The sequence below is a fragment of the Manacus vitellinus genome, unplaced genomic scaffold (genome assembly GCF_001715985.3).
Source record: "Manacus vitellinus isolate BGI_N305 unplaced genomic scaffold, ASM171598v3 scaffold_4_pilon, whole genome shotgun sequence".
Taxonomy (NCBI): Eukaryota; Metazoa; Chordata; class Aves; order Passeriformes; family Pipridae; genus Manacus; species Manacus vitellinus.
Genome location: NW_021940604.1, coordinates 43,568,306 through 43,595,441, shown reverse-complemented (window position 1 = coordinate 43,595,441; position 27,136 = coordinate 43,568,306). Strand labels below are relative to the sequence as shown.

The window sequence follows — 27,136 nt, the reverse complement described above, 5'->3', positions numbered from 1 at the left end:
TAATAAAAGTAGCTTAAAAAAATAATACATTGCAGAACACTAGAAAAATTAAAAGTACTTTGTAGCCATCCAAACAAGATTGTCTCGGTTAAGATATCTCACTGGGCATAAACCAGATATATCCGAAATTTATTCTAGCATTACTTTTGCAAGAAGTAGTCATCTACCATATTAATCAGTGAGTATTTAAAAAAAAAACTTTCACAAAAAATCAATGTCTGTCTTTTACTAAAAATCAATGAAATAAAACAGTCCATACATTCTAATCTAATCTAAGATTCATTTACTCAAAAGGCAAACCTTACTTTACCATAAGAGCTTCAGGGTGTCTCACTTTTGCCACAAAATTTTTATTTTCAAAATTTGTTGGGGGCATGGGGAATATACCAATTTCAGCTGAACGAGCATCTCATGTAACAGACCTAAGCACATGCATTTCCCATACCTCATCTATACTCTTGTTTACAATAGGTTTGTCAGGCTCTCCACAAGCAGCTCTAAGTTCAGAGCCAAGGCTCACAACTGCTTCTAGTTCTTCTTGTAGTCCATCAATTTCTTCTTTAGCAGCCTACAAAGAGAAAAAAATCCAACACTGTTATTACTAAATTTAATATTCTATGTACAAATTGCTTTCAAGATGAAACACAGCACAATTCCACCTTTGTTTTCTTTCAGGTCACTTGGACTTAAGTTGGATGCTTAAAATACAAGAATTCCTTTGCAGTATCAGAGTGAAATCAGCTGACATCAGTCTAAATTGTAACAATGGCTTATGATATCATTTTGCAGGAGATGGAAAAAATAAACAGGAAGTTTTAAATTAGATTTCTTTAATCAGAGTGTCTTCTTTGTCAGAGGTTATCATTCAACCTTTAAATCTTTAACTATCAGCATAAGTAATTACAGGCTTAGAGGATAATTCACAGAGCATAATACATTTGTACACCTTTCATTTAGATGTTACATAGTACTCAAGGAATCTAAAGTATGTATAACTTTTAAGAGTCTTGGTGACATGGTTATTATACATATGTTTATAAACAAATAAGGAAATATAATAGCAAGCACATGTTGCATGCTTATTGCTATTAAGCACTGATACATGTTATTTACTGTAGACTCTTGAGATACCATTATTGTAAATTTCTACACAATTATCCCTCTTGGTCTCTAACAAATAATATATCTTCCTGTGGTATTTCATAGTAATTCTGTTTTTCATCTGCATACCATAAAATACTTCAAATGAACAAATTACTTTCTACTGACCTCTGCAGCTTCTTGCTGTTGCTTGACTACAGATGGGTCAACTCCAGGTCCCTCCAGTTCTCGAATAAAGTCCTGAGTATCTTTAATAGTAGCTACAAGAGCCATATGATCACACCAAAACTTTTCAGCTAGTTCCATTACATCCAACAGTTTGGTCTCCCTTTCCTCAGTCAAAGTCTGGATGTCTTCCCAAACTAGGACCATTTGGTCCAGTTTATCTTGAACAGCTAAACAACAAAGGAACTAGATTACTACCTTGGCAAACAATTCTTGGTCATAAATCTCTCTCTAGTTCTACAGCAGAAACATATGTGCACATTTTTAAATTTAGACTCTAAAATTGTTTCTTTATAGGACTCCTTATAACATTAAGTGGAAACAAACACTATGGCCTTTAAAAATAAAACGAAGGTCATATCCACAATTAATTATTTTAAATGAATGCTTTGCTTTTATAAATCTTTAGCAGTTTCTCCAGAAGAACACATTCCCCAGATTAGTGGTCATCAGAAATGAAGAATTTTATATGCTGCAGCTTACTGCATTTCCACTACATGAAAGTTTCCTCAGTCTACTACCTTTAGCAGATATATCCTTATCAGTGCCTTCTGAGCGAGCAATCATTTCCTCCCCTCTCTGTTTAAGTGTCTCATACACTGGCTGAAGTTTTTCCAGATCCACAGATACATTCTTATTTTCACTGATTTGCTCTTTAATCTTCTCAACCTCTGCTGAGATTGAAGGTGGCTGCCTCAGACGTTCAGCTATGCGTTTCAGACTCTCAAGAGTTGGATCTATCTTGTCATGAAACTGGGAGGGGGGAAAGGACAGAAAGAAGTGGAAGAGAAGTTAGAAAAAAACCCTCCAAACACAAAAAATGGCATCTGAAATTCTCTTGGAAAAAGGTGCTTTAAAATTATCATCTCTATCAAACATATATATGTGCAACTTGCAATGCCCCCCTCCTGGCTCTTTTAATATCTAAATTGCAAAAATAACCTTGCAAAATGGTACCTCCTGTCAAATTTAAGAATTTTACTATTAAGTTGGTGTTCAGTCCTGAGACACTTCCTCTGAACTACAGCAGAATCTACTTGCACTTAGTCCTGTGTAATTCATAAAGTAGTGGTAGCTTATTTTAGGGAGAAATGGCTTTCTGATTTCATCATTTAGAAAGATATTTACCTTACAATTAAATACATACATTTTCCTGTTACAACCAACATACTATCGATTAGGGCTCGATATGTGAGGTCATTCAAAAAGACATTTCTCAGTGGTCAGGTAGTGTTTGCTCGTGCAGTAAAGGTATGTTACCTTCTGAAACTAAAAGCACACAATAGTGTATATAGTATATTCATCCATGTTTGACTGAGCCCAGGTAGGTGCTCAGAAACAGAATTACAGCTGTGTTAATATGGTTCAAACTTTGGCATAGGTCCAAAGCTAGCCTTTACTAATATGCTTTTGGATTCACAGAGATTCCTAAAATCTCACACCACCATGCCCCTTTTCAAATTAAAGAAATCCATAAACTGCGGGTGCATTTAATGACCCTCCAGGATCTACAAAAAGCACTCCTGACAACACTTGGGAAAGGTGCTAGAAAGAGCACAGCAAAACAAGATTACCTTATCTGAACAAATAGCTACATCCCTTCTATTCAAAGGAACATAGACAATATAAATGTAATTACTTTTTCCCACCACACAACCCACTTCAAATCAGACTCTGTGACTAATGTTATGGCACTCAGTGTTTTTGTTAGAAGTGTGAATGTCATACAAGCCAGCAAAATGTGTTATGAAAGATAAGTAGCCTTCCCACATTCAAGACTTCTGAAAAACTGATTGTGGCAACAAAACCTTACAAAAATTATAAAAACTGAAATTAAATTGGCAATATTTAGGTCTAATTTTGGGACATATATTACATTTTTAAGTTGTCAGTGCATTCAGTGGCCCTCCTTGTACTCAAGCTCAATGAAATAGACAGTGTTTTAGAACTTAAAAGGAAGAAAATACAAGTAATGACAATCTCTCATTCTACCTCAATATGTTATGCCCTTCTGTTGATACATAATGCAATTTAATATAATTTAAAACCTGAAGAGTTAAATAATTATTTTTCAAGGAATGTCTAGACAAACATTGACATAGACATCATAGTACAGAGTTGTGATAATATATATTTATGTAGCTTAATAAAAAAAGATTATATATAATTACATTCTGTAGACATTACAATGTTTTGCTTTGCCATTTCCATATACATTTAGGTATATAAAATGAACCATAAAGTACTGCATAAATAATTAAGTATTTTCACAACATCTGATTATATTTTAGGTGTTACCAAAGAATGCATTTCTAATTCTTGCTTTCTGTACTTAGCCAGTACAATATGTTGATGTCTATCACATACAAAACAGGGACTCGAATACTAAGTAAATATCTTGATTTTCAAATAGGCAGCTCCAAATATGGGGAGGACCAAGCATTTCTGACATAGAAAAACACAGGATCTAAATAATCAGGCATCTTTCAGAGGTATGAATAAGGGTTGTTTAAAATGTATATACATTTTATATATATATATATACATATATGTGTATATATACATATGTTATATACATATAACCAGTTCAAAAGCAGGATGACATCCATGTCACTTAATTTTGCCTCACATTCTTAAACTCAGTCTTCAGGGGCTAGGAATATGACATTAAGTATAACGACCTGACAAAAATTATTTACAATGTAGATTCAATAAGCACTTTGAGGTGTATTTTTTTATTTAGTATTTAAGATCTTAACAGAATATAGCACTTAATTTCCAGTGAACAGGGAAAAAAGGGGAATTTCCTATAAAAACACTAGTATAAAACAAAGTATTTTTATTCAGGTTTTTGTATGGGTTTATGTACAAAGTTTACCAAGTTTTTTTCTGAAATTTGGGGTTGAGTAAAAGAAGTTCAGTGTGGATTTAATGGCAATTAACCCAATATTTAACAGTAGCTAGAGTGCAACACCTGACAATCCTCTATTTAGGTTCATTTCATAGGCTGGTGAAGCTATGAAATGAAGATGCTGCATTTGTGGACCTGACCGGAATTTTATGCTGCTGATGTTTTGTGAAGTCTGACTTTGCTCGTAATACTTTTCTGTAACAGTTTCAGTATATATTACATTAAGTTCTTTTGGGTCTGCAGTGAAGAGCATATGCTATTTACACTGCTAAACTACTCTCTAGTTCCACTGGTAACTCTCTGCTAACTTCAGCTGCCAATTTCTAGAAATAACTACACTCAAATTAACTGATCAAAAGTGACATTCATTTAAAAATTAAGCATCAGCTACTAACAGACCAGTAAGAGAACACAAAAGCGAAAATAAAATCCCACATTTTTAGACTTCTTGATTTTTTACTTCAAAATTAAGTAGCAATAACATTTTTCAGTTGCTACAAAGTCATAATACTGACCAATATATAAAATTATAACCTCTCAAGAAATAGAAAAATCAATGCCATTAGCTGTGATATGAACATTCGCAGGCCATTAGGTTGAAAAATCCAGGTGAAGCAGCAGTTTAGTCTTGATATATACATATAAAATGACAATGTGTATTTTTCCATTGAATGAACCCAATTATATTTTAAACTTAAATTGATACCTGGGTACACTGAGAAATGGCTTCATCCAGTGCCAGTGCTCGCTTTTTGACATCTTCCTTGATTTTACTGTAAAGGATGTCAGCTGCCACATATTTCTCTTGGATAGAAAAACCTTCTCCTGGGCTCAGCTCCAGCAACTGAGGCCCAGTTTTGTTCATCTTATCTATATGAGGCTTGTGCTCAGCGATCAGCTCACGCAGTTGCTATAACAAATGAAACAACTTATCAGTTTCTTATGCTTGCACCACCACATTACAACTGTCCACACTTCCAACACGTCCAGCTGGCAAGAAATTCTAAACAAATACCCTTCATCCTAATATAAAGCAGAAATAAAGTTAATGATTGCTTTGCCAGTGATCATTCCCATTCCACAGAGAGCTATCCAGGCATAAAACATCAGAATTAGAGACACCCTGGAAATGCCTGTGCAACACTCTGGGAGGACATATGATTACAGGTAAAATATAAGATGCTAACTATGCATATGATGCTAACAACAGACAGTCCTCATCATATTTAGTACCTATAATAACAGAAATGGCAACAATATTCCAGACATGGGCGTAACACCACCACATGTATACTTTTCATGTTGATACTGGTCACTTGCTGCAAAGCCTTTCATTGAGGAACATCACAGAAAGAGGTACTGGCATTGCAAGAAAATTAATTCAAATTATCCTTGATTTAAGAAGAGGAAACCAGCACATCGGAGAGTCAAAGAAATAAGTGAAAGGACAAAAGGACATGGAAGGGTGATCAGTAGAGGCTTATCAACCTAGTTTAGCAGTCTCTGGCCACAAGACCCCTCTGTCTTCATAACAGCACTATAATTCTACTGACACGATGTTTAACAAGTAATTAGTAAGTGAATTAAATTTGACCTCATCTGTCTACTGCCTCTCATCATCCACCCCTGAAGTTAAAACTGTGCCAAAGATTGAGCAGAGGCTTGTGGAAGCGAAATGTCATAATGTGTCTTCCAACTTGTCTAAGGGTTTCAGATTTTCTTCCTTGTGCCCATAGAACTGACAAAAGGGAAAGAGTTTCTTGTGGGAATAGCCCCATCCTTCCCTCATTTTATTTACTTTCTCATATTTTACCTCCCTTTTCAGAAAAATCCACTGTCTTGCGAGGGACTGTCTCTCTCAGTGCCGTGAACTTCATGTGTTCTATCCTATAGCCCCTGCACAGGGACATGAGAGGCACATGCGCTGTTCCTCCCAGCTGAGAGTTTGTTTAAATTAATGAAGACACAGAAAAGGGCCTATATCAGTCTCAGTGTAAATAAATTCTCTTCTCTTCAACTACGGTCCTTCCCTTAAAAAGAAATCCTGATACTGGCTTGCTTCCTTGCTCCTCCCCAGAAGAGCAGAGGTTGAGAAGACTGAAAAGACAGTGACCACAACTCTTCACAGTCCAAACAGCAATGAAAATATAACCCTCCCTTGATTCTAACTACTTACTTTGAATGTAACTCTATTTGTATACCTTGCCACAAGAAAAATAATGTTGATTAGCAGAGAAGAGGAAAAGGAGAAACTAAGAATAGTTTTAAAGCTTTTAGAAAATAATTGCATGTGTTTCACTTTTGAGCACAGAGATGATTTGACACAAGGCCACAGGAGTGGACATTTCTGGATCCAAACCTTATGCTAATACTCTGCCCACAGCTCATTTCAAACCAAACCCACTGCATGTTACTCGCACAGAATTAAGTCTGTGAATTTCACAACTTGGAACAAAGACAGTCATCAGTAAATACATCAGAACAGAAAAGTTGTCAATTCACACTGAAAACGACCTTTTTCCCTTCTTCTTCTTTTTAACAGAACAATGAATGATTTGGTCTTCTCCATGATCTACTATTGGGTAAACAATTCCAGTAAACAAGTGTTTAGGAGCAGATTACATGTTAAGAGGGCCTAACATTAATCTTCTAGTTAACAAACAAATCTCAGCTAATGGCATAGCCCGGGGAAAACGCAAAAATAGAAGCTCATCTGAAAGGCCTCTCATGGAAGCAGCACGATTAAAGTAGATGAGGAACAATCCTGCAAGTAAAGCAAGCATGATATGGTCCGTGGTGACTAATCAAGATAGCTTGTAAAGCTCATGTTATATAGCTAGTCTTAACAGAACTTGTTTGTTCATTCTGGACATAATAGGAAGACAAATGAGTGAACCCAGTGTTTACCAGTACATAAGAGTGGCACATTTCATCAGCTGGTCTCAGAGTAAACAAGACTCTGAAGCCAGCGTTCATCCTATCTAACTTGAGTCACTTAATTGAGGCAGCTAAAATAATCAAAGAAAAACTACGCTAGCAGGGAGAGACAGGTATCTCCAATGGCCATACAGATTTTGCATCTGCCAAAACATGCAGGATTTTAACCTCAGTGGGATACATCTGATTCCGTGTGATAGTAGTAGTCACTGTTAAGATATACTAATTTTTATCCCAGTTGATTGTATATCCATGTAAGAGAGCCCACACAGTGGCCAGTCTACAACACTGTTGCCTCTATTTTGTGATGTTATGGTAAACAATTATTTGTTTTAATTAGTACATAACAAACATTCTTGACATTAGAAATTATTTGGCTGGATCCAAGCAAGCAATTTTTGGCTCTCTAATTGTCCATCTTCCTGACTCAGGTAAGTGTAGTTTCAATGTTACAAACAAAATAAAAGCTAAATTTTTTATATGTGCATAAGATCAACACGTGCATATCTGTATACAGACTGTACCCCCTTTTTGTTTCTTGCTCCAACAACTCATGCCTGTTCTTTTTGTTTATGAGTTTGGTTTGTTCCAATACTAACATTAATGTGTACTTTTAAATATACTTCTTAACTAATAACTTACGTGCTCAGTTCTCTCAGTACAATGGTAATTTTTTTCTCCTTTAGCCTTCTTTTATGCTTATACATCATTTGCTGCCTTCTCCAGAGACTCTTGTTTACTTTGTATTATTATTTTAAATAATAGTGTTTTTTCAACAGAAGAATATCTGTTTGGTTTTTGAAGCATTTTGCAGAGTACTCCACAGTTTTAGCAAAATACTTCCTGGGTTTTGACTCTTCATTTTTCAAAACTGGCAAAATGCTTACCCTGTGTTCTTCTTGTTGTTGCTTTAAAGTTTCATATTCAAGGGCTGGTGCAGGAAGCTGAGAGATGATCATTTCTGTTTCAGTTAACCATGGCCAAAGTTCTTCATAAGTCTCCCAGAACTGGTTAACCAGGGACTGAGCCCGTTCCAGCTGAAGGTTTCTCTCTGAGTTCATTTGACAGACTGCATCATATTTCTGTAAGAGGCTTTCCATTTTTTTCTGTAAAGTAATATTAATAAAAAAACCCAATGTATGTTTTTCCATGTGTCCACTACCTTAATTTCTAAACAGTCTTTGATAATTATAGCACCAATTCACAGTGAACCAAATTTTAGTTTTGATAATGTTTTTACAGTATCGGTGTTTAAAGTGGACAGAATCAATAATGTGGCAGATCAGAATTTGGCAGAGTACTTGCAAAGTATTTAGAATATATTTAATGATACTGTAATTCACAAATAATACTTCACTCATAGGGCTTCCAGTCAAGCTGCAAATGATCTGACTGCAGATCTTAACCCCACTTCCTTACTGCAGATGCTTATATTCAGTGACACTTGGCAGAAATTAAGTTTTCCACAGCATTTCTGAATCAAAGCAGTATGAACAATACACAAAATCTGTTGGGTTGTTGGGTTTGGGGCTCCTTTTTTAATCTGGCAAGAGAATAGTTTATACTGTTGTGCTTGTAGTTCACAAACTTACAAAAGCAACCATAAAACATTATTTTCGAGGTTAGCATATATTACTTAATGAGAATGTATTAACATTAATAACATAGATAACAGCAATAGAACTATAAGGTTTAAACATTACAAATCTACTGTATTTGGGCATGTGATAATAAAAGAAAGTATCAACTAGCCATACATTTTTCCTGTGGAAGACTGCCCATGTTATCAAGTTTATGAAATATTATATATATGACAATGCTTATAAATCCTTGCCTTGATAAAACTAGACATATAAGCAAGCCTTTGAATTTTTTTTTGGCTGAACAAGCTATTCTTTCCTTTATTATGTCTTGCACATAAATTAAAGAGATGCTATCCAGAGGATAAAATCTAGTCTATTACACAGATATACAGTATTTTTGACAAATAAAACTATTTAATAGAGACTCCCACAAAACTGCTCTCCCTTATGACTACAGTTTCATAGACAGAACTTCTCATCTATTTTAAATTCACTTAGGAGCAAATCAAATTTATTCAGAGTTCTTGCAGCAGAGAACAATTACTGAAGCATTACTGTTCAAGGAGGGTGGTCATCGGAAGGACTAAATTTACACAACATATCCAGCCTCACCGTAATTTAGCAAAGAAATCCCAACTACACAACTAATCCTTCTTAAAGCCAACAGCCAACACAAAAAAATCCATCTGTACATGTTTGCAGCCCCAACATTAGGCTCTGTGTGTGTGTGTAATAAACAAAGGCATAAGAATGCCTTTCATGGGCTGTGACAGTCAACAGGATAGAATAATCTTGGCAAGCGAGGCCTATACGGAAATCAGCAGAAATGAAAGTAAAAATTCACACCGAGGTGCACAGCCATTGAATTCGGCACAGAAATGCACACACCCAGAGCGTCACTGACCTAAAAGAATTCAGAAGATAAACAGCCAGATTCCACACACCATCCCAGATGACTAATACCTCTTCACTCAATCATCTATAGGCTAAAATACTATTTACCACAGATGTCTAAGATGATAAATGGGGCTACAAATTAGTGTCAGGCAATGAAGCAAGTACACAGTGTTTGCTCTTTGAACACCCTGAAGGAAGGAGAGGGATACCCAGCACCATTTTCTCTAGTACTACAATCCTCTGACTAGAAGTGATTGTAATTAATGCTTTCTCATTAGTATTTCAAACAAGACACTACAGGAATACTTCTACTTGTATATTGTCTGCATATCTACCACTGTAGCTGCAATTTAAGGAATTTTACCTTCATCATCTGTTTCTCTTCTTCAGTGCATGTTTTCATAATCTTATCCCCAGATTTAACAAGTTCATCTATGGTATCTTTGTGCCTTAGAATCTCCATGGTAAAAGCCTTGAAACACAAGAAAAAATGGTTAGAATAAAAAAAAAAGTATATGGAGCAAAAACTGGGTTTTGAAGTTCATTAATTATGATAGACTGAAAATTAAATCATGCCAGTACATTTTTCTAGATGGAGAGTGTGCCGGCCAATAATTAACATGACAGTTGGAAACGCATTTCTTTTACCTTTTGAACTTGCAGCTGAGCCGTGGTCTGGTCTTGCTCAAGTCTAATATCACCCAGAGACATCAGTTTCTTTTCTGTTTCTGCAATCCAGGCAAATTCAGCATCAGCTGCTTGATCAAACTAAATGAGGGAGACATGAATTAGTTCAGCAGTTCCATAGACATGAAATTAGAATAACTGTTTCAAAAATTTTAAAGAAGACTAGAGAGTATACTTTTGAATTGTTAGAAAGATAGTGGCTCACTTTACATTTGAGGTTTTTATATAATGAAATACAAAGCTCAAAATGGTTCTAAGGGATTGTAATACAAGCATCTTAATTCATTAGAATGACAAAGCAACAGAAGCAAATACTTATTTCCAAAGCCTACAGCTCTCCAGCAGTCATAAGAAAATAAAAAAGGGTTATAATCTCAGAATTTTAACTAGACTGTTTATTTTCATTTTATTCTACTTTCACATGTCTTTTCCATCTCTCTGTTTATTATTATTGCTAGTGTTGCAATTATCCTGAGACACAGATATTTGATGTTACCCTACTAATCTGAAGAGCTGCTTTGGTATTAAATGATCAAGGCAAAACAATCCCAGTTCAACTAAGTCAGGGCAAAAAACTCACTGAATTCAGAGAAGGCAGGACTTCATCCAAAAGTAGACCTCAGATTAAATGCAAAAATTTTTTGTGAGCATTTAGGTGCAGCCCGTCCTTTCCTAAATGATTAATTTCTGACTACAATTACTCAACAATTCAGAAATTACGTCAAAGCACTAACATAATCAGAGGACTTAAAGAACCTGTTTCTTACTAATTGGTAAAGAAGAGCATGAAGGAGAGTGTGTGGGGATCTAAGTCTTCTGAAATCTAAGACCACATTAAAAAAAAAAAATAAATCACGCATTCTCTCTTCAGATCAAGTTTATAGGCATGCATCTTAGCATACAGATGTTGCAGCTCAACCAGGGCAGCTTTGAGCCTAAGCCATAGAGAAATATTACATGGATGTATCAGATGCGCAATGTAGAAACTACTAAGAATTTATCTTTTGAATTAGTTAAAACTCTGACCCCCACCGAAATTAGCTGACATTAATATGGCCCTGAGTTACTGTAAAAGTCTATCAGGACATTTTAGGTCAGAAGCTGCTACTTGTGTTTGATACCGACACTTTCCTCAGAAGTCTCTTTCTGAACACTCTGAGTTGCACTTGTCTTGAAATATGCTGGTCTTGTGGCTGTAGACTATGACAGCCTTACTCCTTAACATAGCTGGAGTTCACTTTAGTCACTAAATCAGACTTGTCTTAGTAGTTAAACATGAGTTCCACAAAAACAAAAGAAGCGGTTCTGAGATTTCATTCTTTATGAGTCAATCTTTTTCAGCCTTTATAATCCATTTGTTACATGAAAGAGCACAACATTCTTTTTCACTATACGTCATTTGTCATTTAAAGTAAGAGAAAGTAAGTTTTGTCCTAAATATTGTGACTTCCTAATATATGTATGTTCTGAAACAATCAGTACTATAAACATCAGCATGAAGCACATGTACCAGTGGTAGTTAAAGCCTGGTTTTAGAAACTAGAGTACATAACCAAGCTCTTCAGAAGTCCATCTATTTATGACATAAATGTGGAAGGTAATTTCAGTTGTGTTAGATGTACAAACTAACTGCAGTGTGACTACCTGGTACACAATATTCATGGGTATGTAAGTAATATTGGAAAATATTTAACGGAAATAACAAAATCAAGGCATGACAGTGAAACTTCTAGGTTAAATAGAACCAAGAAGACACAGAACTCTAAACTCAGTTTTCTAAGGGTAATTTGTAATGCTTAAAAACAACATTAAGGAATAAAAAGCATAAAATTGGTACTCTCTGAACCCAAAATTTGAAATGTTTTCTTCCCCTTATGCATGACAGTTACTTATAAGCCCTTCAGTCACTATGAAATGATTTACTTAATCCCATCCAGTCTAACCAAGCATAGTTCATTGTGGTACTTTTTCTTCCAATGAGGAATGACTGACTTCTGAATGTGATGATGCTGTGATTTGCTCCATGAATGCTTTCTAAAGCACTCTCCATGACTGCTTTAGAGTGAAGAACAAGTAAGCCAAAAGTAGAATATGACCTTGTGTTTCTACATAGCACTCCTTCACTAGGGGATCCCAACCAATGCTTTCAGTATTGAGAAATGAAGATTAAACCATGTAGCTAAATTTCTGCCTAAGATAAATCTATCCATCTGTAAGCATTTTGGTCAGGTAGTTAAAACCCAGGATATTGCATTAGTTCTATTAAGCCTTCCAGCTTCCATTCACAACATGAAGCACTATTAACCATCCATATAGCCTACCATATTTCTCACCTTGGGCCAGTAACATCTAGCACAAAGCCCACACTACTCCTATTAAACCCTCATGCTCTTAGCAGCTTTGCCCTCCACCCAAAACTTCTTAATAGTATAGGCACTTGAACAAGTTGCACAGATCAAGTTTACAAAAACACTAGCTTGTCCAAAAATGCTTTTTATTTTGCATGATCTAAATGGAAAGTAGCTTATCCTTCACAGGAAGCGCACTAAGCCACCTGATACTTATTACAGGATATAGTGTATAGGAGTTTATTGTGGTGATGTGAGTTGGCTGAAGTGGAAGTTAGGGGTATGCAGGATGAGGGTGCAATGTGCCCTTGGAACACTAGCTAGTGGAATAGCAGCTCTGGGTTTTTCATGCCTGGACCTGAAATTGCTGAACTTGTGCTAGAGGATGCTACATACTGATGGAATTCAAAAAATCTTAAGGAGAGCCAAAATATACTCTCCTATCTCACCCTTATCCCTCACTAAAAAAGAAAAAAAAATCACCCTTCATTTTTGAGGATTTGGTTAGTGAGACAAGATAATATTCATAGCAAACCCCTTAAAAAGAAACAAGAAGTTATTTTTAACCTCAGTTAGAAGAAAATCTGAATTACTGCCAGTGTCTTTTAGTCGGCTTTCGGCAAACATTGAGATTATCACACATGCTTTCTCCATGTCCTGTTACAACTGTTTATGGGAACTATTAGCAGAAATAGAAATCTCCAGCAACATTTTTATGCCTGAACTGTAGGCAGACACTGGAAAACGATACATTTATAAGCAGGCTTAAATATGAGATTATTTAGTGATGAAATTAGAGCTCAGTTCCCAAAGTGAGAGTCTCTGTGCATGTACAGAAACCTCCACATATTAAATAACTCAGTTTTTGAGCACCAAGAAAAAAAGCACTGTAGACAGGAATAAAAGCAATTGTTATATAAATCCTCCACTACAGTTTGAATAAGATAATCCAGCTTTTAACTGTGTAAAGTGCAGCGGAGCTAGACAATCAGCTGATGCTAAAAGGTGTGGCAAGACTAGAGATATCAGTGTTGCATCCAGTAAAGTTGGCTCAGGATCTGGACCATATTTTACTTAACATAACATGATTTACAAAAGATGTGGGCCATTCCGTTCTTAATTAAACAAACTCCCACTCAAGAAGCCACAAGATCGATAGAGCAATTTTCGCTAAAATACTGATGTTTGCACCAACAAAGAGGTAGACAACTACAACAGTGTACAGATTGACAGAGTTCTGGTATTCATATCTTAACAATGGAGTCCCATTTCATTCAAATGGGCCTTTTGCTGTTCAAGCATAACAAGTTTTGGCAACATTATTAAAGGACATCTTTCATTCAGGTACCCATGGTCAGAGACTGTTACAGCCCAAAGAACAGTTTTCCGTACCTGCTGGGATCTCAGGATGGCAGCATCAATCTCATCCACCTTCTGAGAGATCGTGTCACTCACTAATCTGTAACGTTCATTGTCCTCTGTTATCATCTTGTCAAGCCCCTCTCTGGCCCTCCATGGCACCAGTTCCAGGAAGGCACTGCCAACTTCATTCAGAGTGTCCAGTAAGCCTTTGTTGTTCTTTGCTTCTTTTTTCAGCTCCTGAAAAAGGCCATTTAAAACAATTAAACCATTTCAACATGGCAGTATATGAACGGAATATACACAGTTTGCACGTGTTTTCATTCTATCAGCTCTGAGTCAAGAACTGAAATGTTTTACACACAAACCAAAGGGATAAATTACCATACTTATTTTTGGCTGAGCTGTATTAGCTTTTTGATACTGTAAGTTGTTTGACAGAAAGGTGGGTGCTTCTTAATGAGAATTTTCAACAGAATCTATCCTAAATGTATTTGTCCAGTCAGTAAGACTGTATGAAATTCTTTGTAATTTTGTAAGAGTTGTTAGTACTTCATGAAGCAACCAAAGAAAGTAAAACTAATGGATGGTTGCAAACTGCAACTCCATAATGAAGTAAATCACCAGCAAGTGAAATCAGCATGCATTATAGCAAAATATGATGAATTCAAGTAATTTCTTAAATGAACAATGACTGGATCAAATTCCAAGTACATATTTACACAAAGGAATGAGTCTTTACCTGTACAGAACCCTCCCCACTGTGGTTTCATTTCTTATATATATAAAAAGAAATATAATGGATTTTTTTTTAAGCTTCCCCTCCTCAACATTTTCCATACTATGTAGCTTATATTACATTTTTTCTTTTTCAACAAATCTAGTTTAACAAAATCAGTAATATATTTAAAATGCTGACTTTTTTTATACTTTACAGAATTTTATCCATGCCACAGCTAAAGAACCAAAATAACTCATAAGCTGGCAAACAAAGTTTTCCCAGTATTAGGCAGCTCCTTGAAAAAAACAGAAATGTTGTACTTCTCTTGTGCTAAAAGTAAACCTCAGCCCAATTTCATAAGTGATTACAACAGATGACTCTGGAAAGGGAGTATGATTGTTAACTACTGCAGTGTTTAGTGAAATGATCTGATACCAGAATCAGTTATTCAAAAAACAACTTTATGTCTAACATAAGTTAACACATAACCTTGCTGAACCACAGAGCAATAAATATTACACAGATTCTAAAACCTACTTTTTGTCTTTCTTGTACTTGGCTTAATTCTTCACCCTTGGGTATTTGAGTTTCATAGGAGAGTAACTCCACCTCTACTTCATCAAGCCATTTGCTGAGTTGCTCATGAGTTGAGTGCAGTTGACCTGCAAGCTGCAGAGCCTGCTCCAAAGTCTTGGATACATCAGAACTCAATTTCATAATGTCTTTGTACCTCGCTTTAATGCCTTCCAGTTTATCTTGAACTATGACCACTTCATCACCTAAAATATGAGAGGGATGTTATTTCCCATGATCACAAATATTAAAAAGAAAACAAAAAAGAAAACAAAAAAGGCACCAAATCCCAAACCCCACATATTACAAACTCCTCAGTATTTAACTTATAAAATAACCCAAACAACACAAGGTCGATCCTCAACTCTTTTAAATTACCCTACCATCATTAAAGTCCACAGAGCTACAAAGTTTACTTCAGTTCAGGATTTGTCCTTCTGTCTTTCTTCTGCTTTACTAAACTTATTAGAAAGTAAGGAGTTAGATCCAATATTTAAAACAAATGCTAGTTAAAAAAATTCCCCCTTAAATTCACAATACTTCTTATAAAAGACAAAAAAACCTTTTAAAAGGGGTATTGAAAATGCAAAGAACAAAAAAAACACATAGACTTTCAATTTCAGTAATATTTGACATCACCATACACCCTCCTTACTGTGCATTTGAAGCACAGATCAAAAGGCTAAAAGAAAAACCAATGTACTGAAATTTATTAGCCTATGTTCAGATGTCATTATAGAATATGCATAATGTCTAAGTTTGGACATATATATACAAACATATGTATATCTCAAAGAGTTCAAGAACTTTAGAAGTACAGGAAAATCTGGACAGATGTTGATCTACAAACCGACACGTATAGAACTGGAATGCAACTTTTCCCACAGTGTTAGCTCCAGTGGACAAAGCTTCCCTCTTGCACTAAAAGGTAGTTTAGTATCTCGTTCATCTGTGAATGCCTGCAGGGAACTGACTGCATCCACTGCCAAACAGCCTTCCATTATGAGTAATGCCCATAGCTTGCTATTAGGAATGGAATGCAGGTTCACTAGAATAATTTTCCACTAAAAATAAAAAAGGATTCAATGACAAAATTCTCTACACGCAAAAAAGGACTTTTGCTCACTTACATTAGTGAACAATTAGCCCCAAAACATGCCCTAGCTTGACCTCAAACCTTTATTAAAATAAACAACTATAATTGCTTTAACCAGTAAATATGAACAATATTTACAAGTTTCACCTTAATTTTCTCTTAAGGACCTGCAAGTACAAGGGAAAAAAAGTATGACAAATCATAGTTTTATGTAAGTTCTCACCTGTTGTTTGCTTGAGAAGTTCTAAGCCATTTTGTATAGCCAAATCAACATTTTGTTTCCTAAGAAGAATCTCTTCCTGAAGATCCTATGACAAAAGGCCATTTGTGTTAGCACAGACATAACAAAATATTCTTTTTTGGAATAAGGATATTGACATTTTAAATCAAATACATTAATGAAAATAAATGAAGTATGAGAATATAAATAAAATTTAAAAAATAATTAAATAATAAATGAACAGAAATCAAAATACCAGTAGTTCAGTGTGCTGTTTCTCAAGCAATTCTGTGCTGCAGTCTTGGACTGACAATCTGTTCAGTTTATCATGGATTTCATTCAGCCAGTTCATCAATTCAACTTCATCCTCCCCAAAAATCTGAGCATTGCTGTAAGCTTGCTGGAGAAGTTCAGACCTGCTGTTGCTCTTCTCTTGAATTTCAATGAATCGTGCCTGAGAAGAATCTAGCTTTTCCTGCACCATATCTTTATCTTCCCTGGAGCTCATAGTCTTTAGAGACTGACCAGCACTAATGGCCTGATGTAAACTCTTATTGTGAGCTAGGACATCATCTTCTAGGGCCTATATTTTATTTTAAATAATGAAAAATAATGGAAAACAAAATGAGAAAAACATAAAAGAAATGTGAGTGGAACTCAATAAAAAATGAATGAAAAAGGACATATTGCCAACATAAATATGTAAAACTGAAACTACAGGGAAAAAAACCAAACCAAACAAAATCCAGTATGGTAAAACACCGGTATTCTGCAACAGTTTTGACACTTGTGCTTTACAGAAGCATTGAAAAGAATGACAAAAGCAACTGAGTGGTTTGTATCTTACTTTATGCTGAGCAATTTGCTGCTGCAGTTTGGAGGCCTGTGTTCCAATGGGTTCTGCATTTGCAAGCCTCTTCTCTGTGGTGCTCAGCCACTCCACCAGTGGTTCCAGAGCTTCGTGGAACTGCTGCGCTACCACCGAGATGCCTTCCAACTGACGGTTCCTATCAACAAGCCAAGGGAATGGTTATTTCCTGTGATGAAGTAAGTTTGAAACAGTTAAAAAGAAAAAAGTCCCTTGAATCCTTTGCAAAAAAACAGAAATAATTCAGTCTCATTGTGGGAACCAGTCATCAAATGAAACAGAAATATATCCGTGATACTCAATGAAAAGCAAGGTAAAGTAAAAATCAAATAAAATTTAAAAAAAACCCAAACAAACACCTCCAAAGACATTTGAAACTCTTTTAGCCAATATACCAGTTTTGCTAATAAAAATAATATAACTTTATTAATACAGTTTTTGCTACAAATAATCTAGCACTCCATTCAGCAAAACATTGTTTAATACTCAATTAGGATAGTTCTCAAGTTTCTAGCTGTCTTAAAGCATAAAGTTACACTCTCTTGACTATTATGCATGTTTTAAAGTTAGGCAAAGCCTTTACTGAACCAGAACATACTGTCATGCTTCCTCAGCATTGTAAAATATCTTTAAACATTTGTTCAATGATGTGAACAGAACTATTTGGCTCTACTTTTGCATCTCTTGTTCTGGATAAAAGCTCTCAATGAAGTTAGTGAAACAACATTAATAAAGCACAGAGACTTGACCTCCAAAATAGAAAAGCAGTATCTAAAACACTTCTGGTTCATATTACTACATTTCAGAGGAGACTCTTGATTAGAGAAAAGTCTTCTCTACAATCAGTGTTGAACAAATGTCATTCAAGCAGATTTATAGGAGAGATTTGTCCTACATGAAAAACATCACAATATTGTCTTTCAAATGAGGATCTCATTCCAGAAAAAAGCTGTGTTTATATGTGCTTTCCAAGGCTTATAAACAAGGTAGACTTGAGAGACTTAGCCATGAACACTCCGTGAAGTATTCTATGTAGTCTTCAAAATTATCCTCAAATTCCCTCTTCATTTCCAGAGACCAGCCAAAGAAAAATGGAGACAAGCTAATAGACGGCTTCGAAAAAGTTGCAATTTCATTTGTAATTAAATATCACCAGACTGGGAGAATAATATTAAATTAAACATGACATTAACAATTACCCCAGCTAATGAGTCATACTCCTTCAATAAAAAAAAAAAAAGAAAGAAAGAAGGAAATAATGGTCTATTAGTGGTTGACTAATTAAATAATCATATTATTAGTACGAGGTAACAAAACAGGTTCAACTAAAGAGAATGAATAGGAGACAGAAACAAGTTCAGTGCTTCTCTAAGCGCCAACACAACCATTTGTTCTTCACTGTAAAGCTTCACTGTTCACTTTAATTCATTTTTCTCAACTTTCCAAATCCTTTCTTATTCTCAATTATATATCTTTTTCAGGCTACTTCTTATGCACACTCTTCTTCTCTCCACTCTGAACAAGGCTGTCCTTATCAAATCCCCACCCAGAAAACATGCTTAGTAAGCTTTTTAACACAGACTTCTTCAAAGACACTTTACAGTTCATAATTTTACAGGTATTTTATATATTGACAACAACTCATAAATGAAAGTCTTTGTATACACAGATACTACGTGTATCATTTTTGTTTTCTTTTTTTAATAGGAACTTGAATTGGTCTGCAATGTCTTTTAAGACACTGCAGTTTTCTGTGTTGCTAGAATATATCTATATACTTTAATGGTCCTTTTTCTTCTTGAAAACTAAGGGAACCCCAGCACCCTGCATATATCAGCAATTGACAGTATGAGGATCTGTAAGTTGCAGAAACTAATTACGTAGATGACATTAAACAGAAAAAGGGAAGAATTGAGCAGCAAGTCAGGATTCTGAAGTTCCAAGAGTATATCATTATTATTTGTTAAGTGTAAAATTTGCACTTAATTCTACTGCAGAACAGGTTACTGCATCAAGAAACTTGCATTCTAATTAACTGACAGAGATAAAATGTCCAGAAGATATATATCCAGTTAATTCTAGCAGATTGTTGCATCTTAGACTAAACCTTTTTTACAGGCTTTTGGTCTGTTCAAGTCACTTCTGTCCCCTTTTCCCTCATTATATCAACATCAAGACACTATAATGTAATGCAATAACAAGAATGATACTACTTCACACTACAGAGTTCCACATGCTACTCCTAAACATCTATGCTATTTCTACATTTTTCTTATCCATAAAAGAATTTCAAATACCTTGTTTCAGCTTTACTGAGCAATGCATCCCACCGACTATCCAGGAAACTCAACTGCTTCAAGATTTTCACTCTATCAGCAGGCTCTGCTGACTCTGCAATTTTCTCCCCTTCACGCTTGATTGCCTCAACAGTAGGCTTGCGGTCATCCAGCAACCTCTGGAGAAGCTGCAGAGAAAGCAATCAAGCACTAGGGTATTAAGAAACATTGCAATAACGCAAATGTAAAAACAGTAGACTTCCTGAAAATCTGTTAAAGACAAAAACAAACAAACAAACAAACAAACAAAAACTCCAAAAACCAAACAAAATAAACAAAAAAACCAAAACCACAATGCCTATACTGTGATAAAAGCGTGAACAATGCTAATCAAAGAGACACACACACGCCACACACGTCAACCTCTTCCCCTCCCCAACACAGGCTCATTTTAGTTTCTCAATAGTTTTCCTAAGAACAGCAGTTTCACAAAGCCCAATCAATATCCCTGATTTCTCTGGGCTAAATATGTGTGGCAGCCCAAAGAAGGAACATACAGAGGAAAGAGTTCTACTTAATACCATTGAGCGAAACAAGCTATTTAGAGTATCTGTTACATTTTATAGGAACATTTATGAAAAAGCTGCATGCCCTTCTAGATTTGGCATCACAAAGGTAATTCTGACACATAGAGAGAGAGGAAAACAGATATAAAAACTACTGTATAATCAACTCATCACTTGTTTGAGGTACAATTGAGTTCACTGATCTAGTATGGTAAATCAACTCCTCCATGAAGAATAACAGATTGCTGTCTACAATTCTCCCTTCCTCCATTCTGTACTTGTCTTTGGTAACACCAACATTTTGCATCTGCAGATATCCCAACACGACAACCTGTACTGACCATAACTTTATATTAAACCTGTGGGTGGTAGTGGACCACACAGTCCAACTGCATGAACTGTATGTTTTATCAGCTACATTAGCATTCTTTTTTCTATAACCATTATTAAAAGTTGCCAAAGTTGATGACAACGATAGTGCTTATACATTAGCAGAGGCCATTTCCCAACCGTGTTTCAACTAATTACCAACAATGATCACATCAGGATCAAGAGCCAAGTATTTAAGTCTGTAATCTGCAACATCATCTTGGAAGTATTACAATGAAAATTTACAGTTTTTATTTCCTACTTTTCAAATGGCCAAATGCTGGATTTTACGCTTGCTCTTTTTCCAATGGACCTTTAACAATCCTTTCCAGATAATGCTAATAATTCTAACCAGACCTCAGATTGCACAGCATTACTCTTTATCTTATGTCCCAGAAGATGAGCACTTCTCCCAGCACTGGACAGTCTTCAATTTTGAACAGATGGCTCCTTTAAAAACCTCAGCACACTCCAGTGTATTAGAATACGCTTGAACAAATATTATGCTTTGTCAAATACTGGGAATTTATTCTCATTGATCCAGTGGAAGGAGAGATATTCTGAAACCATTTCACTTACTTTCTGTTCTTGTATTTGGGCCTTCACAACTTTGAATTCAGCAGATGGTGGTTTCTGATTAGCCACAAGATCTTCTGTATCAATGAGCCAGCTAAGCAGAGATTCAAGGGCATCCTGAAATCTCCCACAGTGGAGGAGGGCTTCCTGCAATTGTGCAGCACGCTGGGCAACCTAAAAAAAAGTAGAGGATCTCACCTTTTCTTTTTATTGCTATGAAATAATTAGCCAAAATCTGTAGAACATCTGTCAGTATCACTAACAAATACTCTCATTTCTGTAACTGTTCATAACAACACTATGCCACAATTTAGCATTAATCTCCTGAGTCTGCAGACATCCAATGAAAAGAAGAGGTTATCTCCAAGTAAATCAGCCTGCTCTAGTAATTCCTTACAAGATAGTCCTGTTTTATACAGCTACAGTATTATGAAGTATACTGACAGGATGTTTGTGTTTCAGATGGTCTCTATTTTCCTTATAGAAAGAGCAAGCCAGGAATCCAAAGTAGCAACTCTTAATAAGGAATAATAATGCCATCAGTGGGAAGAAAAAAAAGGAAAAGAGAAGGCAAATAGGTGAACCACAGGTATCTGTGGTTCTGCTGCATCACTCCTTCAGGAAGAGAGAGCAGAGCAAGATGAGCACCATTTCTACTTCCCACTGTTCTCATTTTCCAACAGCAGCTACTGCTGGAAGAAAACTCCTGAAAAGTACAGAAAAACATCTACAGCCAGTTTCCCAAAGCAGAGGTACCTTCTGATGTCTCAAGCAATAAAATCCTTAGGGTGCTATAAACAAGCCACCAGTCACACAACGCTGGGCTGTATCAGTGCTCTGTGCACTGTGTAGGTACAACAGTGTACCTGAGCATACACAACAGAGTCAAAAAACATGAACAAAGACTGAAAGTTGGACTAGATGATCTCCAGGGGTCCCTTCCAACCTCAACCATTCTGTGATTCTGTGAGTCTTTCCTGAATAAAAATCCAGGACAGATCTATAGAAAGTTTGACAAAACCTTATAAATGACAGCAATACCTCTGGCTACTAGTGATACCTTATCCTTAGAACTATGAACACAGTGATTGTGGAAAGTAAATATAATTCATATCCTTCATGAATATTTAATTTCCTGTATTTTAAAAGACGTCAGCAAGCAAAGAATCAAATGGCAGAACACAACACAAGCAGAATAGTATTCAAAATAATAACCTTCTTATTAAGAGTCTTCCACCGGGTGTTGACATCTTCAAGGTCATGTTCAAGGTTTTCTGTGTTGGTACTTTTAGCAGCACTCTGAATAAGGCCTTGGCCCAACCAATTTACCTCTTGTTGTTTTACTTGCAAGGGTTCAATTTCTTCTTTCTGGAATACCTGCAGTTGAAATCCAAGACAGACAAGAAACATGATATCTTCTGACATAAAATGCACCTAGTGTTTACATGACAGTATGCAATAAAAAAAATCTTAAAATCGTTGTCTAGAAGAAAGTAAGCCATTCCTCATGAGGACCTTCCTAAAAATATTAATAAATCTAAACAGAATAGACTTAATCTAAACAGAGTAAATTAAATACACCATAGAGGGGAAAATGGCATACACTTTCATTAGTAATTTTAGATAGAAGGGAAAGGGACAGAGAAAAAGAGGGGCAGTGGAAGTTTTGGGGGGTAAAAAACCAGCACAGACCAAGAGAGACAATTGGGCATTTTTTCCAAATTAAAACAGAAGCCAAAGTTTAAGTCAAAGAGCAGTGAAGAAAGAGATATTTTAAGGTCGGGTTTAGGAGATTATAATGGTAACAAGTGAGGAGGAGGCACTACAGATGCTGTTGAACCAGTATCACAGCAGACACCCCAGGAAAATGGTTTTTCATTCAAAGGATACTCTTGCAAATTGCCAGGGCTTTGACCATGCCCAACAGCAGTTTGAGCAGTTTTCTGTTTTCTTTATTTTACTCTTGCAGGTATTTAAGCTTTTTTAGAGCCAGATTATTATAATTAGCAACAGCAGTGTAAATCTCCATTTGTATTCACCAGCATTAAGCTGCACTGACACAAGCGTCAATGAGATCAGAAAATGGCCTGAAGCCCCTGAATTAATTACACAGGCCACTGAAAAATAACCAATGAATAAACAATGCTAAAGAATGCTCAACTTTTGACCCTAAATCCTTCAGTTTCTATAGCAGCATTCATTAACAGTTTTAGTGTACACTTAGTGCATTCAAAGCAACCTTTCTTAGCATCCTGAAAAGCAGGGATCACTCTGAAAGTACCAGCAACTCTCCTCTTTTGCACCAAACACAGTGTGGCAAGTGACTGCTTTTAAAGCTGCAGACCTCAGGTGCCTGAGCACACTTCCACCAGCTTGACAAGTCAATCTAGAGGCTACACCAAATACCCTAAACATGAGGGGTAAAACAATTAAGGACCCCTAACAATTTTGTCCTAAAAAAAAGAAAAAAAACACCCCCCCCCAACAAACAACCCCCAACAAAACAACAACCACCCCCACCCCCCCCAAAAACTCTAAGACTGTGGTTACATGAATATTGAGAGTATGGAATGAGTTGGCTGCTCCTAGAAAAAGGAAAACGATTGTGTTTTTCTTGACTGTAGGGTAGGGAGGAGGTAGAATAATATTTCCATACAGAATAAATAACAAATTCTTCTTTTATGTGCCATAAAGCCTCATCTTTTGAGAGAAACATCCTACCACAGAGAGGACCGATCTCCATAATCTGCCCTTTAAAAATGCACACATTCTTTGTGGAGAGAAGCTTAAAATAAATTACAATTATTGTTGAGGCCAAAGTTTACCAGAACAATTTAGCAACAAAGCTTGAAGTATCTCAGATTTCAACCAGAATGGGGAGAAAAAGATTACAGACCCGACAAACACCCTTTCCTTATTACAAAGTTTCACTTACTCTCTTACCTCATCCACCACTCACAAAGCACTGCAAGATTCAGTGCTTGTAAAATACTACCGTAGAGTCAGATTTGCTTTCTGGCACGCAAATGCAAAAGGCAGCTCTCAGAAGAGGCGGTGAACCTTTAATCTGACTGCTTTGGAAACCACAACTATCTGATACTGTTGCTTGTACCTTGATGAGTAAGGCTGTTCAAGCTGAACACAAGGGCTGTAGCTGCCCTTGAATGGCATTGCCTGTAGCCACGCTCTGTACAGACACCGAGCATGGAGGAGGCACTCCAGTCAGGAGTAACAAGCACCAGCTGGACAATAAATAATCCTGCTCAAAACAACTGGAGTAAGCACCCCTCTCAGAATTTGCCCCCAGTTCATTTTCCATACTGACCATTCCACCTGTTTTGGACACCCCATGTGTGCTATGCAAATGACACTGATTACTGCATCTGCTTAAATAATAACAATCATAATAATAAAGTTACAGTTTTGCAACAACAACAAAACAAAGTTTTAAACAAATATCTGTAAGGTTATATTACAACTATTTCACAAATCTGTGGATTTTTTTTTTATTACCTTATTGGACAAGAGGCCATTGCAGACTCTATCCAAGGTATCTTGAATACCAGTAGTCCAGATATTGCCATTTCCCCCTGGAAAAGTTTTTGGGCAGTTTACAGTACTATCTAATTCAAGCTGTTGTACAGAAAATGCCATTTCATTTGATCCTGTATGTGCTACACTGAATTCCTCCGTTTCAGATAAAATTTCATATTTTGCAAAATCCAAGTCAGTAGTGTTTACAGCAGCATTCATATAATAAACATCTACATGAGGAGGTGCATCATCCACACAATCCTCCTCTACTGTTGTGACTTGCATTTTAGTTTTTTCATTAACTTCATATGCATTTTCCATTTCATTTTTGCCAAGGCTAATACCTCTTCCATCACTTCGAAGAGGATCTTCATGTGACAGAGGTTTCTCTTTGAAACCTTGTAAGTGAGAGTATTTCCCCCCCATCTCTTCCTGATCACTCTCACATGTCTGTGCATTGCTTTGTTTTACTTTTCCAGAGGGTAAAACGTCATGCAAAGCCAATCTGCAGCTTTCTTTGACAGCGACATTCGTGCTTGCATGCAGTGGGGTTTGCTGCTCTCTGCAAATTGCTGGGATATGTGGTTTGAACTGACCTACTGCATGGATATCTTCTGCAGAAGATAGACACTGTATTTGAGTTTGATCCCCTGCTAAGAGTGTATCTTGTTTATCTTCTCTTTCTGTTGGAGGGCTGCATAAACCAGAATCATCCTCTTCCGAGGTAAGAGAATTCGTACCCCATTTGCATTTGCCCAGTCTAGCTGCCTCTGACATATCAGCAGTTTCGTTAAAGGAGCTTTCACTTTTATTAGTGTAATCTGAAAAGTTGGGTGGAACAAGCATTCTCCACGATCGTCTGTGCTCCTTCTTTTCTGTGTGAGACTTCACTTTGGGTAATCCAGCTGTCCGAATTATATCACTGTTCAGTTTAAGAGCATCAAAGATCATCTTTTCATCTAACTTGTTAGCTTCACGGCTTCGGAGCTCAAAAACACTGGAAGAAGTAAGGACACCATTGGAGCACAAAGTGCTGATGTCCAGTGTTCTGTGACTGTAGGGTAAAGTCCGGTCTGTGAAATGCCTCGAAGAGAGGCTGCCCTTGGAGCCCGAGTCAATCTGTTCATTCAACCGCACAGTGTCATAGATAGACCTCTGGGGAACGTAGCAGTCCTCAATATTTAGATCTTCATCTTCTTCCCCTTTGCCAACACATGGAGGATTCTGGCGTAGACAGTCTGGCCTGCTAAGTGGCTTCCCCATCTCCAAAGTATTCACACAAGTACACCACTATACCTCTGTTTTCATGGACTCAGGAGAAACATTTAAAAAACACTAGCAGTCTGAAGGAATAGTAAACTTGCCCTTAGCATAAGATGCATAGACACAAAATATACATCATAAGATATGAGGTGGCTGAGGTCATTCATAATCAGTGCATCCGTTTAAATGTGACTTTACCTGGATGTGAGGTTCCACACCCCCCAAAATATAAAGTGCTTCAGTTAGAAAGTAACAGAAATTTTCCAATGTCACAGAAAAACAAATTATAGCAAAAACCAGCAGTAGCCAAATATTTTAAACATTCAGTGGAAGTCTTCATCTATTTTTCCAGGTCAGCATCTGTATCTAAAATCTCCCAAATAAGCCTTCCAAATGAACAGGCATTACAGAAGGCAGTACATTATCTTCTGTAGATGACTGCTTAACTGTAATCCATTTAACTGGTTTGCAGGGTCCCATCTCCTTTATAAATAAAACATGGTGTAGCAACTTGTAAAGACAGAATCCACAGTGGCTTGTATAGTCCTGACCAAGGCACGGAGAAAATCTTGGGGTGCGGGGCGTGGAAATAAGTTAAATCCAGAACAGTAAGAATAATAAACCAGTCCTTTACTTTTTTGGCAGTAGCTATAAATAACCTTGATCTGAAAGGCAGCTTATCCTCCTCTTGTACCAGGCTTGTCCGCGGTGCCTCCACAAGTCTCAGAAGAAAACATCACTTTCCAGCAGCCAAGCCGATGCGTCCTTTGAGCAGACCGTCGGAAAATGAATGTTTCAGACCGATTCTCCCATCCTGGAGAGCTCTTTAAGGCAGCTGCAGAGCAGAGCAAGCGCGGCGCGTCCCCCGAAGGCACGGCAGGTTTACATTCGTCAGGTCCCGACTACAAGCTGCAGCTAGCGGGCTGCCCTCGCTCCCTCCTCCTCATTTCTGAAGCGCAGCTGCGAGGAAGCAGGCGAGGGAGGGAAACCCCCGTCGCGGAGCGCTGGCGCGTCCCGCCCGCCCAG

General features: G+C 36.7%; 1 protein-coding gene across 3 annotated transcripts in view; it reads right to left on the bottom strand.

The window, feature by feature from the left end:
- DST (dystonin) overlaps nucleotides 1–27,136 on the bottom strand; it is a 277,490-nt gene that overhangs the window by 44,835 nt on the left and 205,519 nt on the right. For all 3 annotated transcript variants that reach the window (XM_029962798.1, XM_029962799.1, XM_029962797.1), the window contains 15 exons: nucleotides 22,529–22,690; nucleotides 21,317–21,487; nucleotides 19,824–19,990; nucleotides 17,506–17,665; nucleotides 16,915–17,241; nucleotides 16,662–16,746; nucleotides 15,307–15,548; nucleotides 14,082–14,288; nucleotides 10,303–10,422; nucleotides 10,019–10,126; nucleotides 8,062–8,280; nucleotides 4,944–5,147; nucleotides 1,848–2,079; nucleotides 1,270–1,496; nucleotides 446–568 (listed from right to left, as the gene is read on the bottom strand). In XM_029962798.1, the coding sequence (XP_029818658.1) occupies nucleotides 446–568; nucleotides 1,270–1,496; nucleotides 1,848–2,079; nucleotides 4,944–5,147; nucleotides 8,062–8,280; nucleotides 10,019–10,126; nucleotides 10,303–10,422; nucleotides 14,082–14,288; nucleotides 15,307–15,548; nucleotides 16,662–16,746; nucleotides 16,915–17,241; nucleotides 17,506–17,665; nucleotides 19,824–19,990; nucleotides 21,317–21,487; nucleotides 22,529–22,690 (2,754 nt within the window). The remainder of the gene's footprint in view (nucleotides 1–445; nucleotides 569–1,269; nucleotides 1,497–1,847; nucleotides 2,080–4,943; nucleotides 5,148–8,061; nucleotides 8,281–10,018; nucleotides 10,127–10,302; nucleotides 10,423–14,081; nucleotides 14,289–15,306; nucleotides 15,549–16,661; nucleotides 16,747–16,914; nucleotides 17,242–17,505; nucleotides 17,666–19,823; nucleotides 19,991–21,316; nucleotides 21,488–22,528; nucleotides 22,691–27,136) is intronic.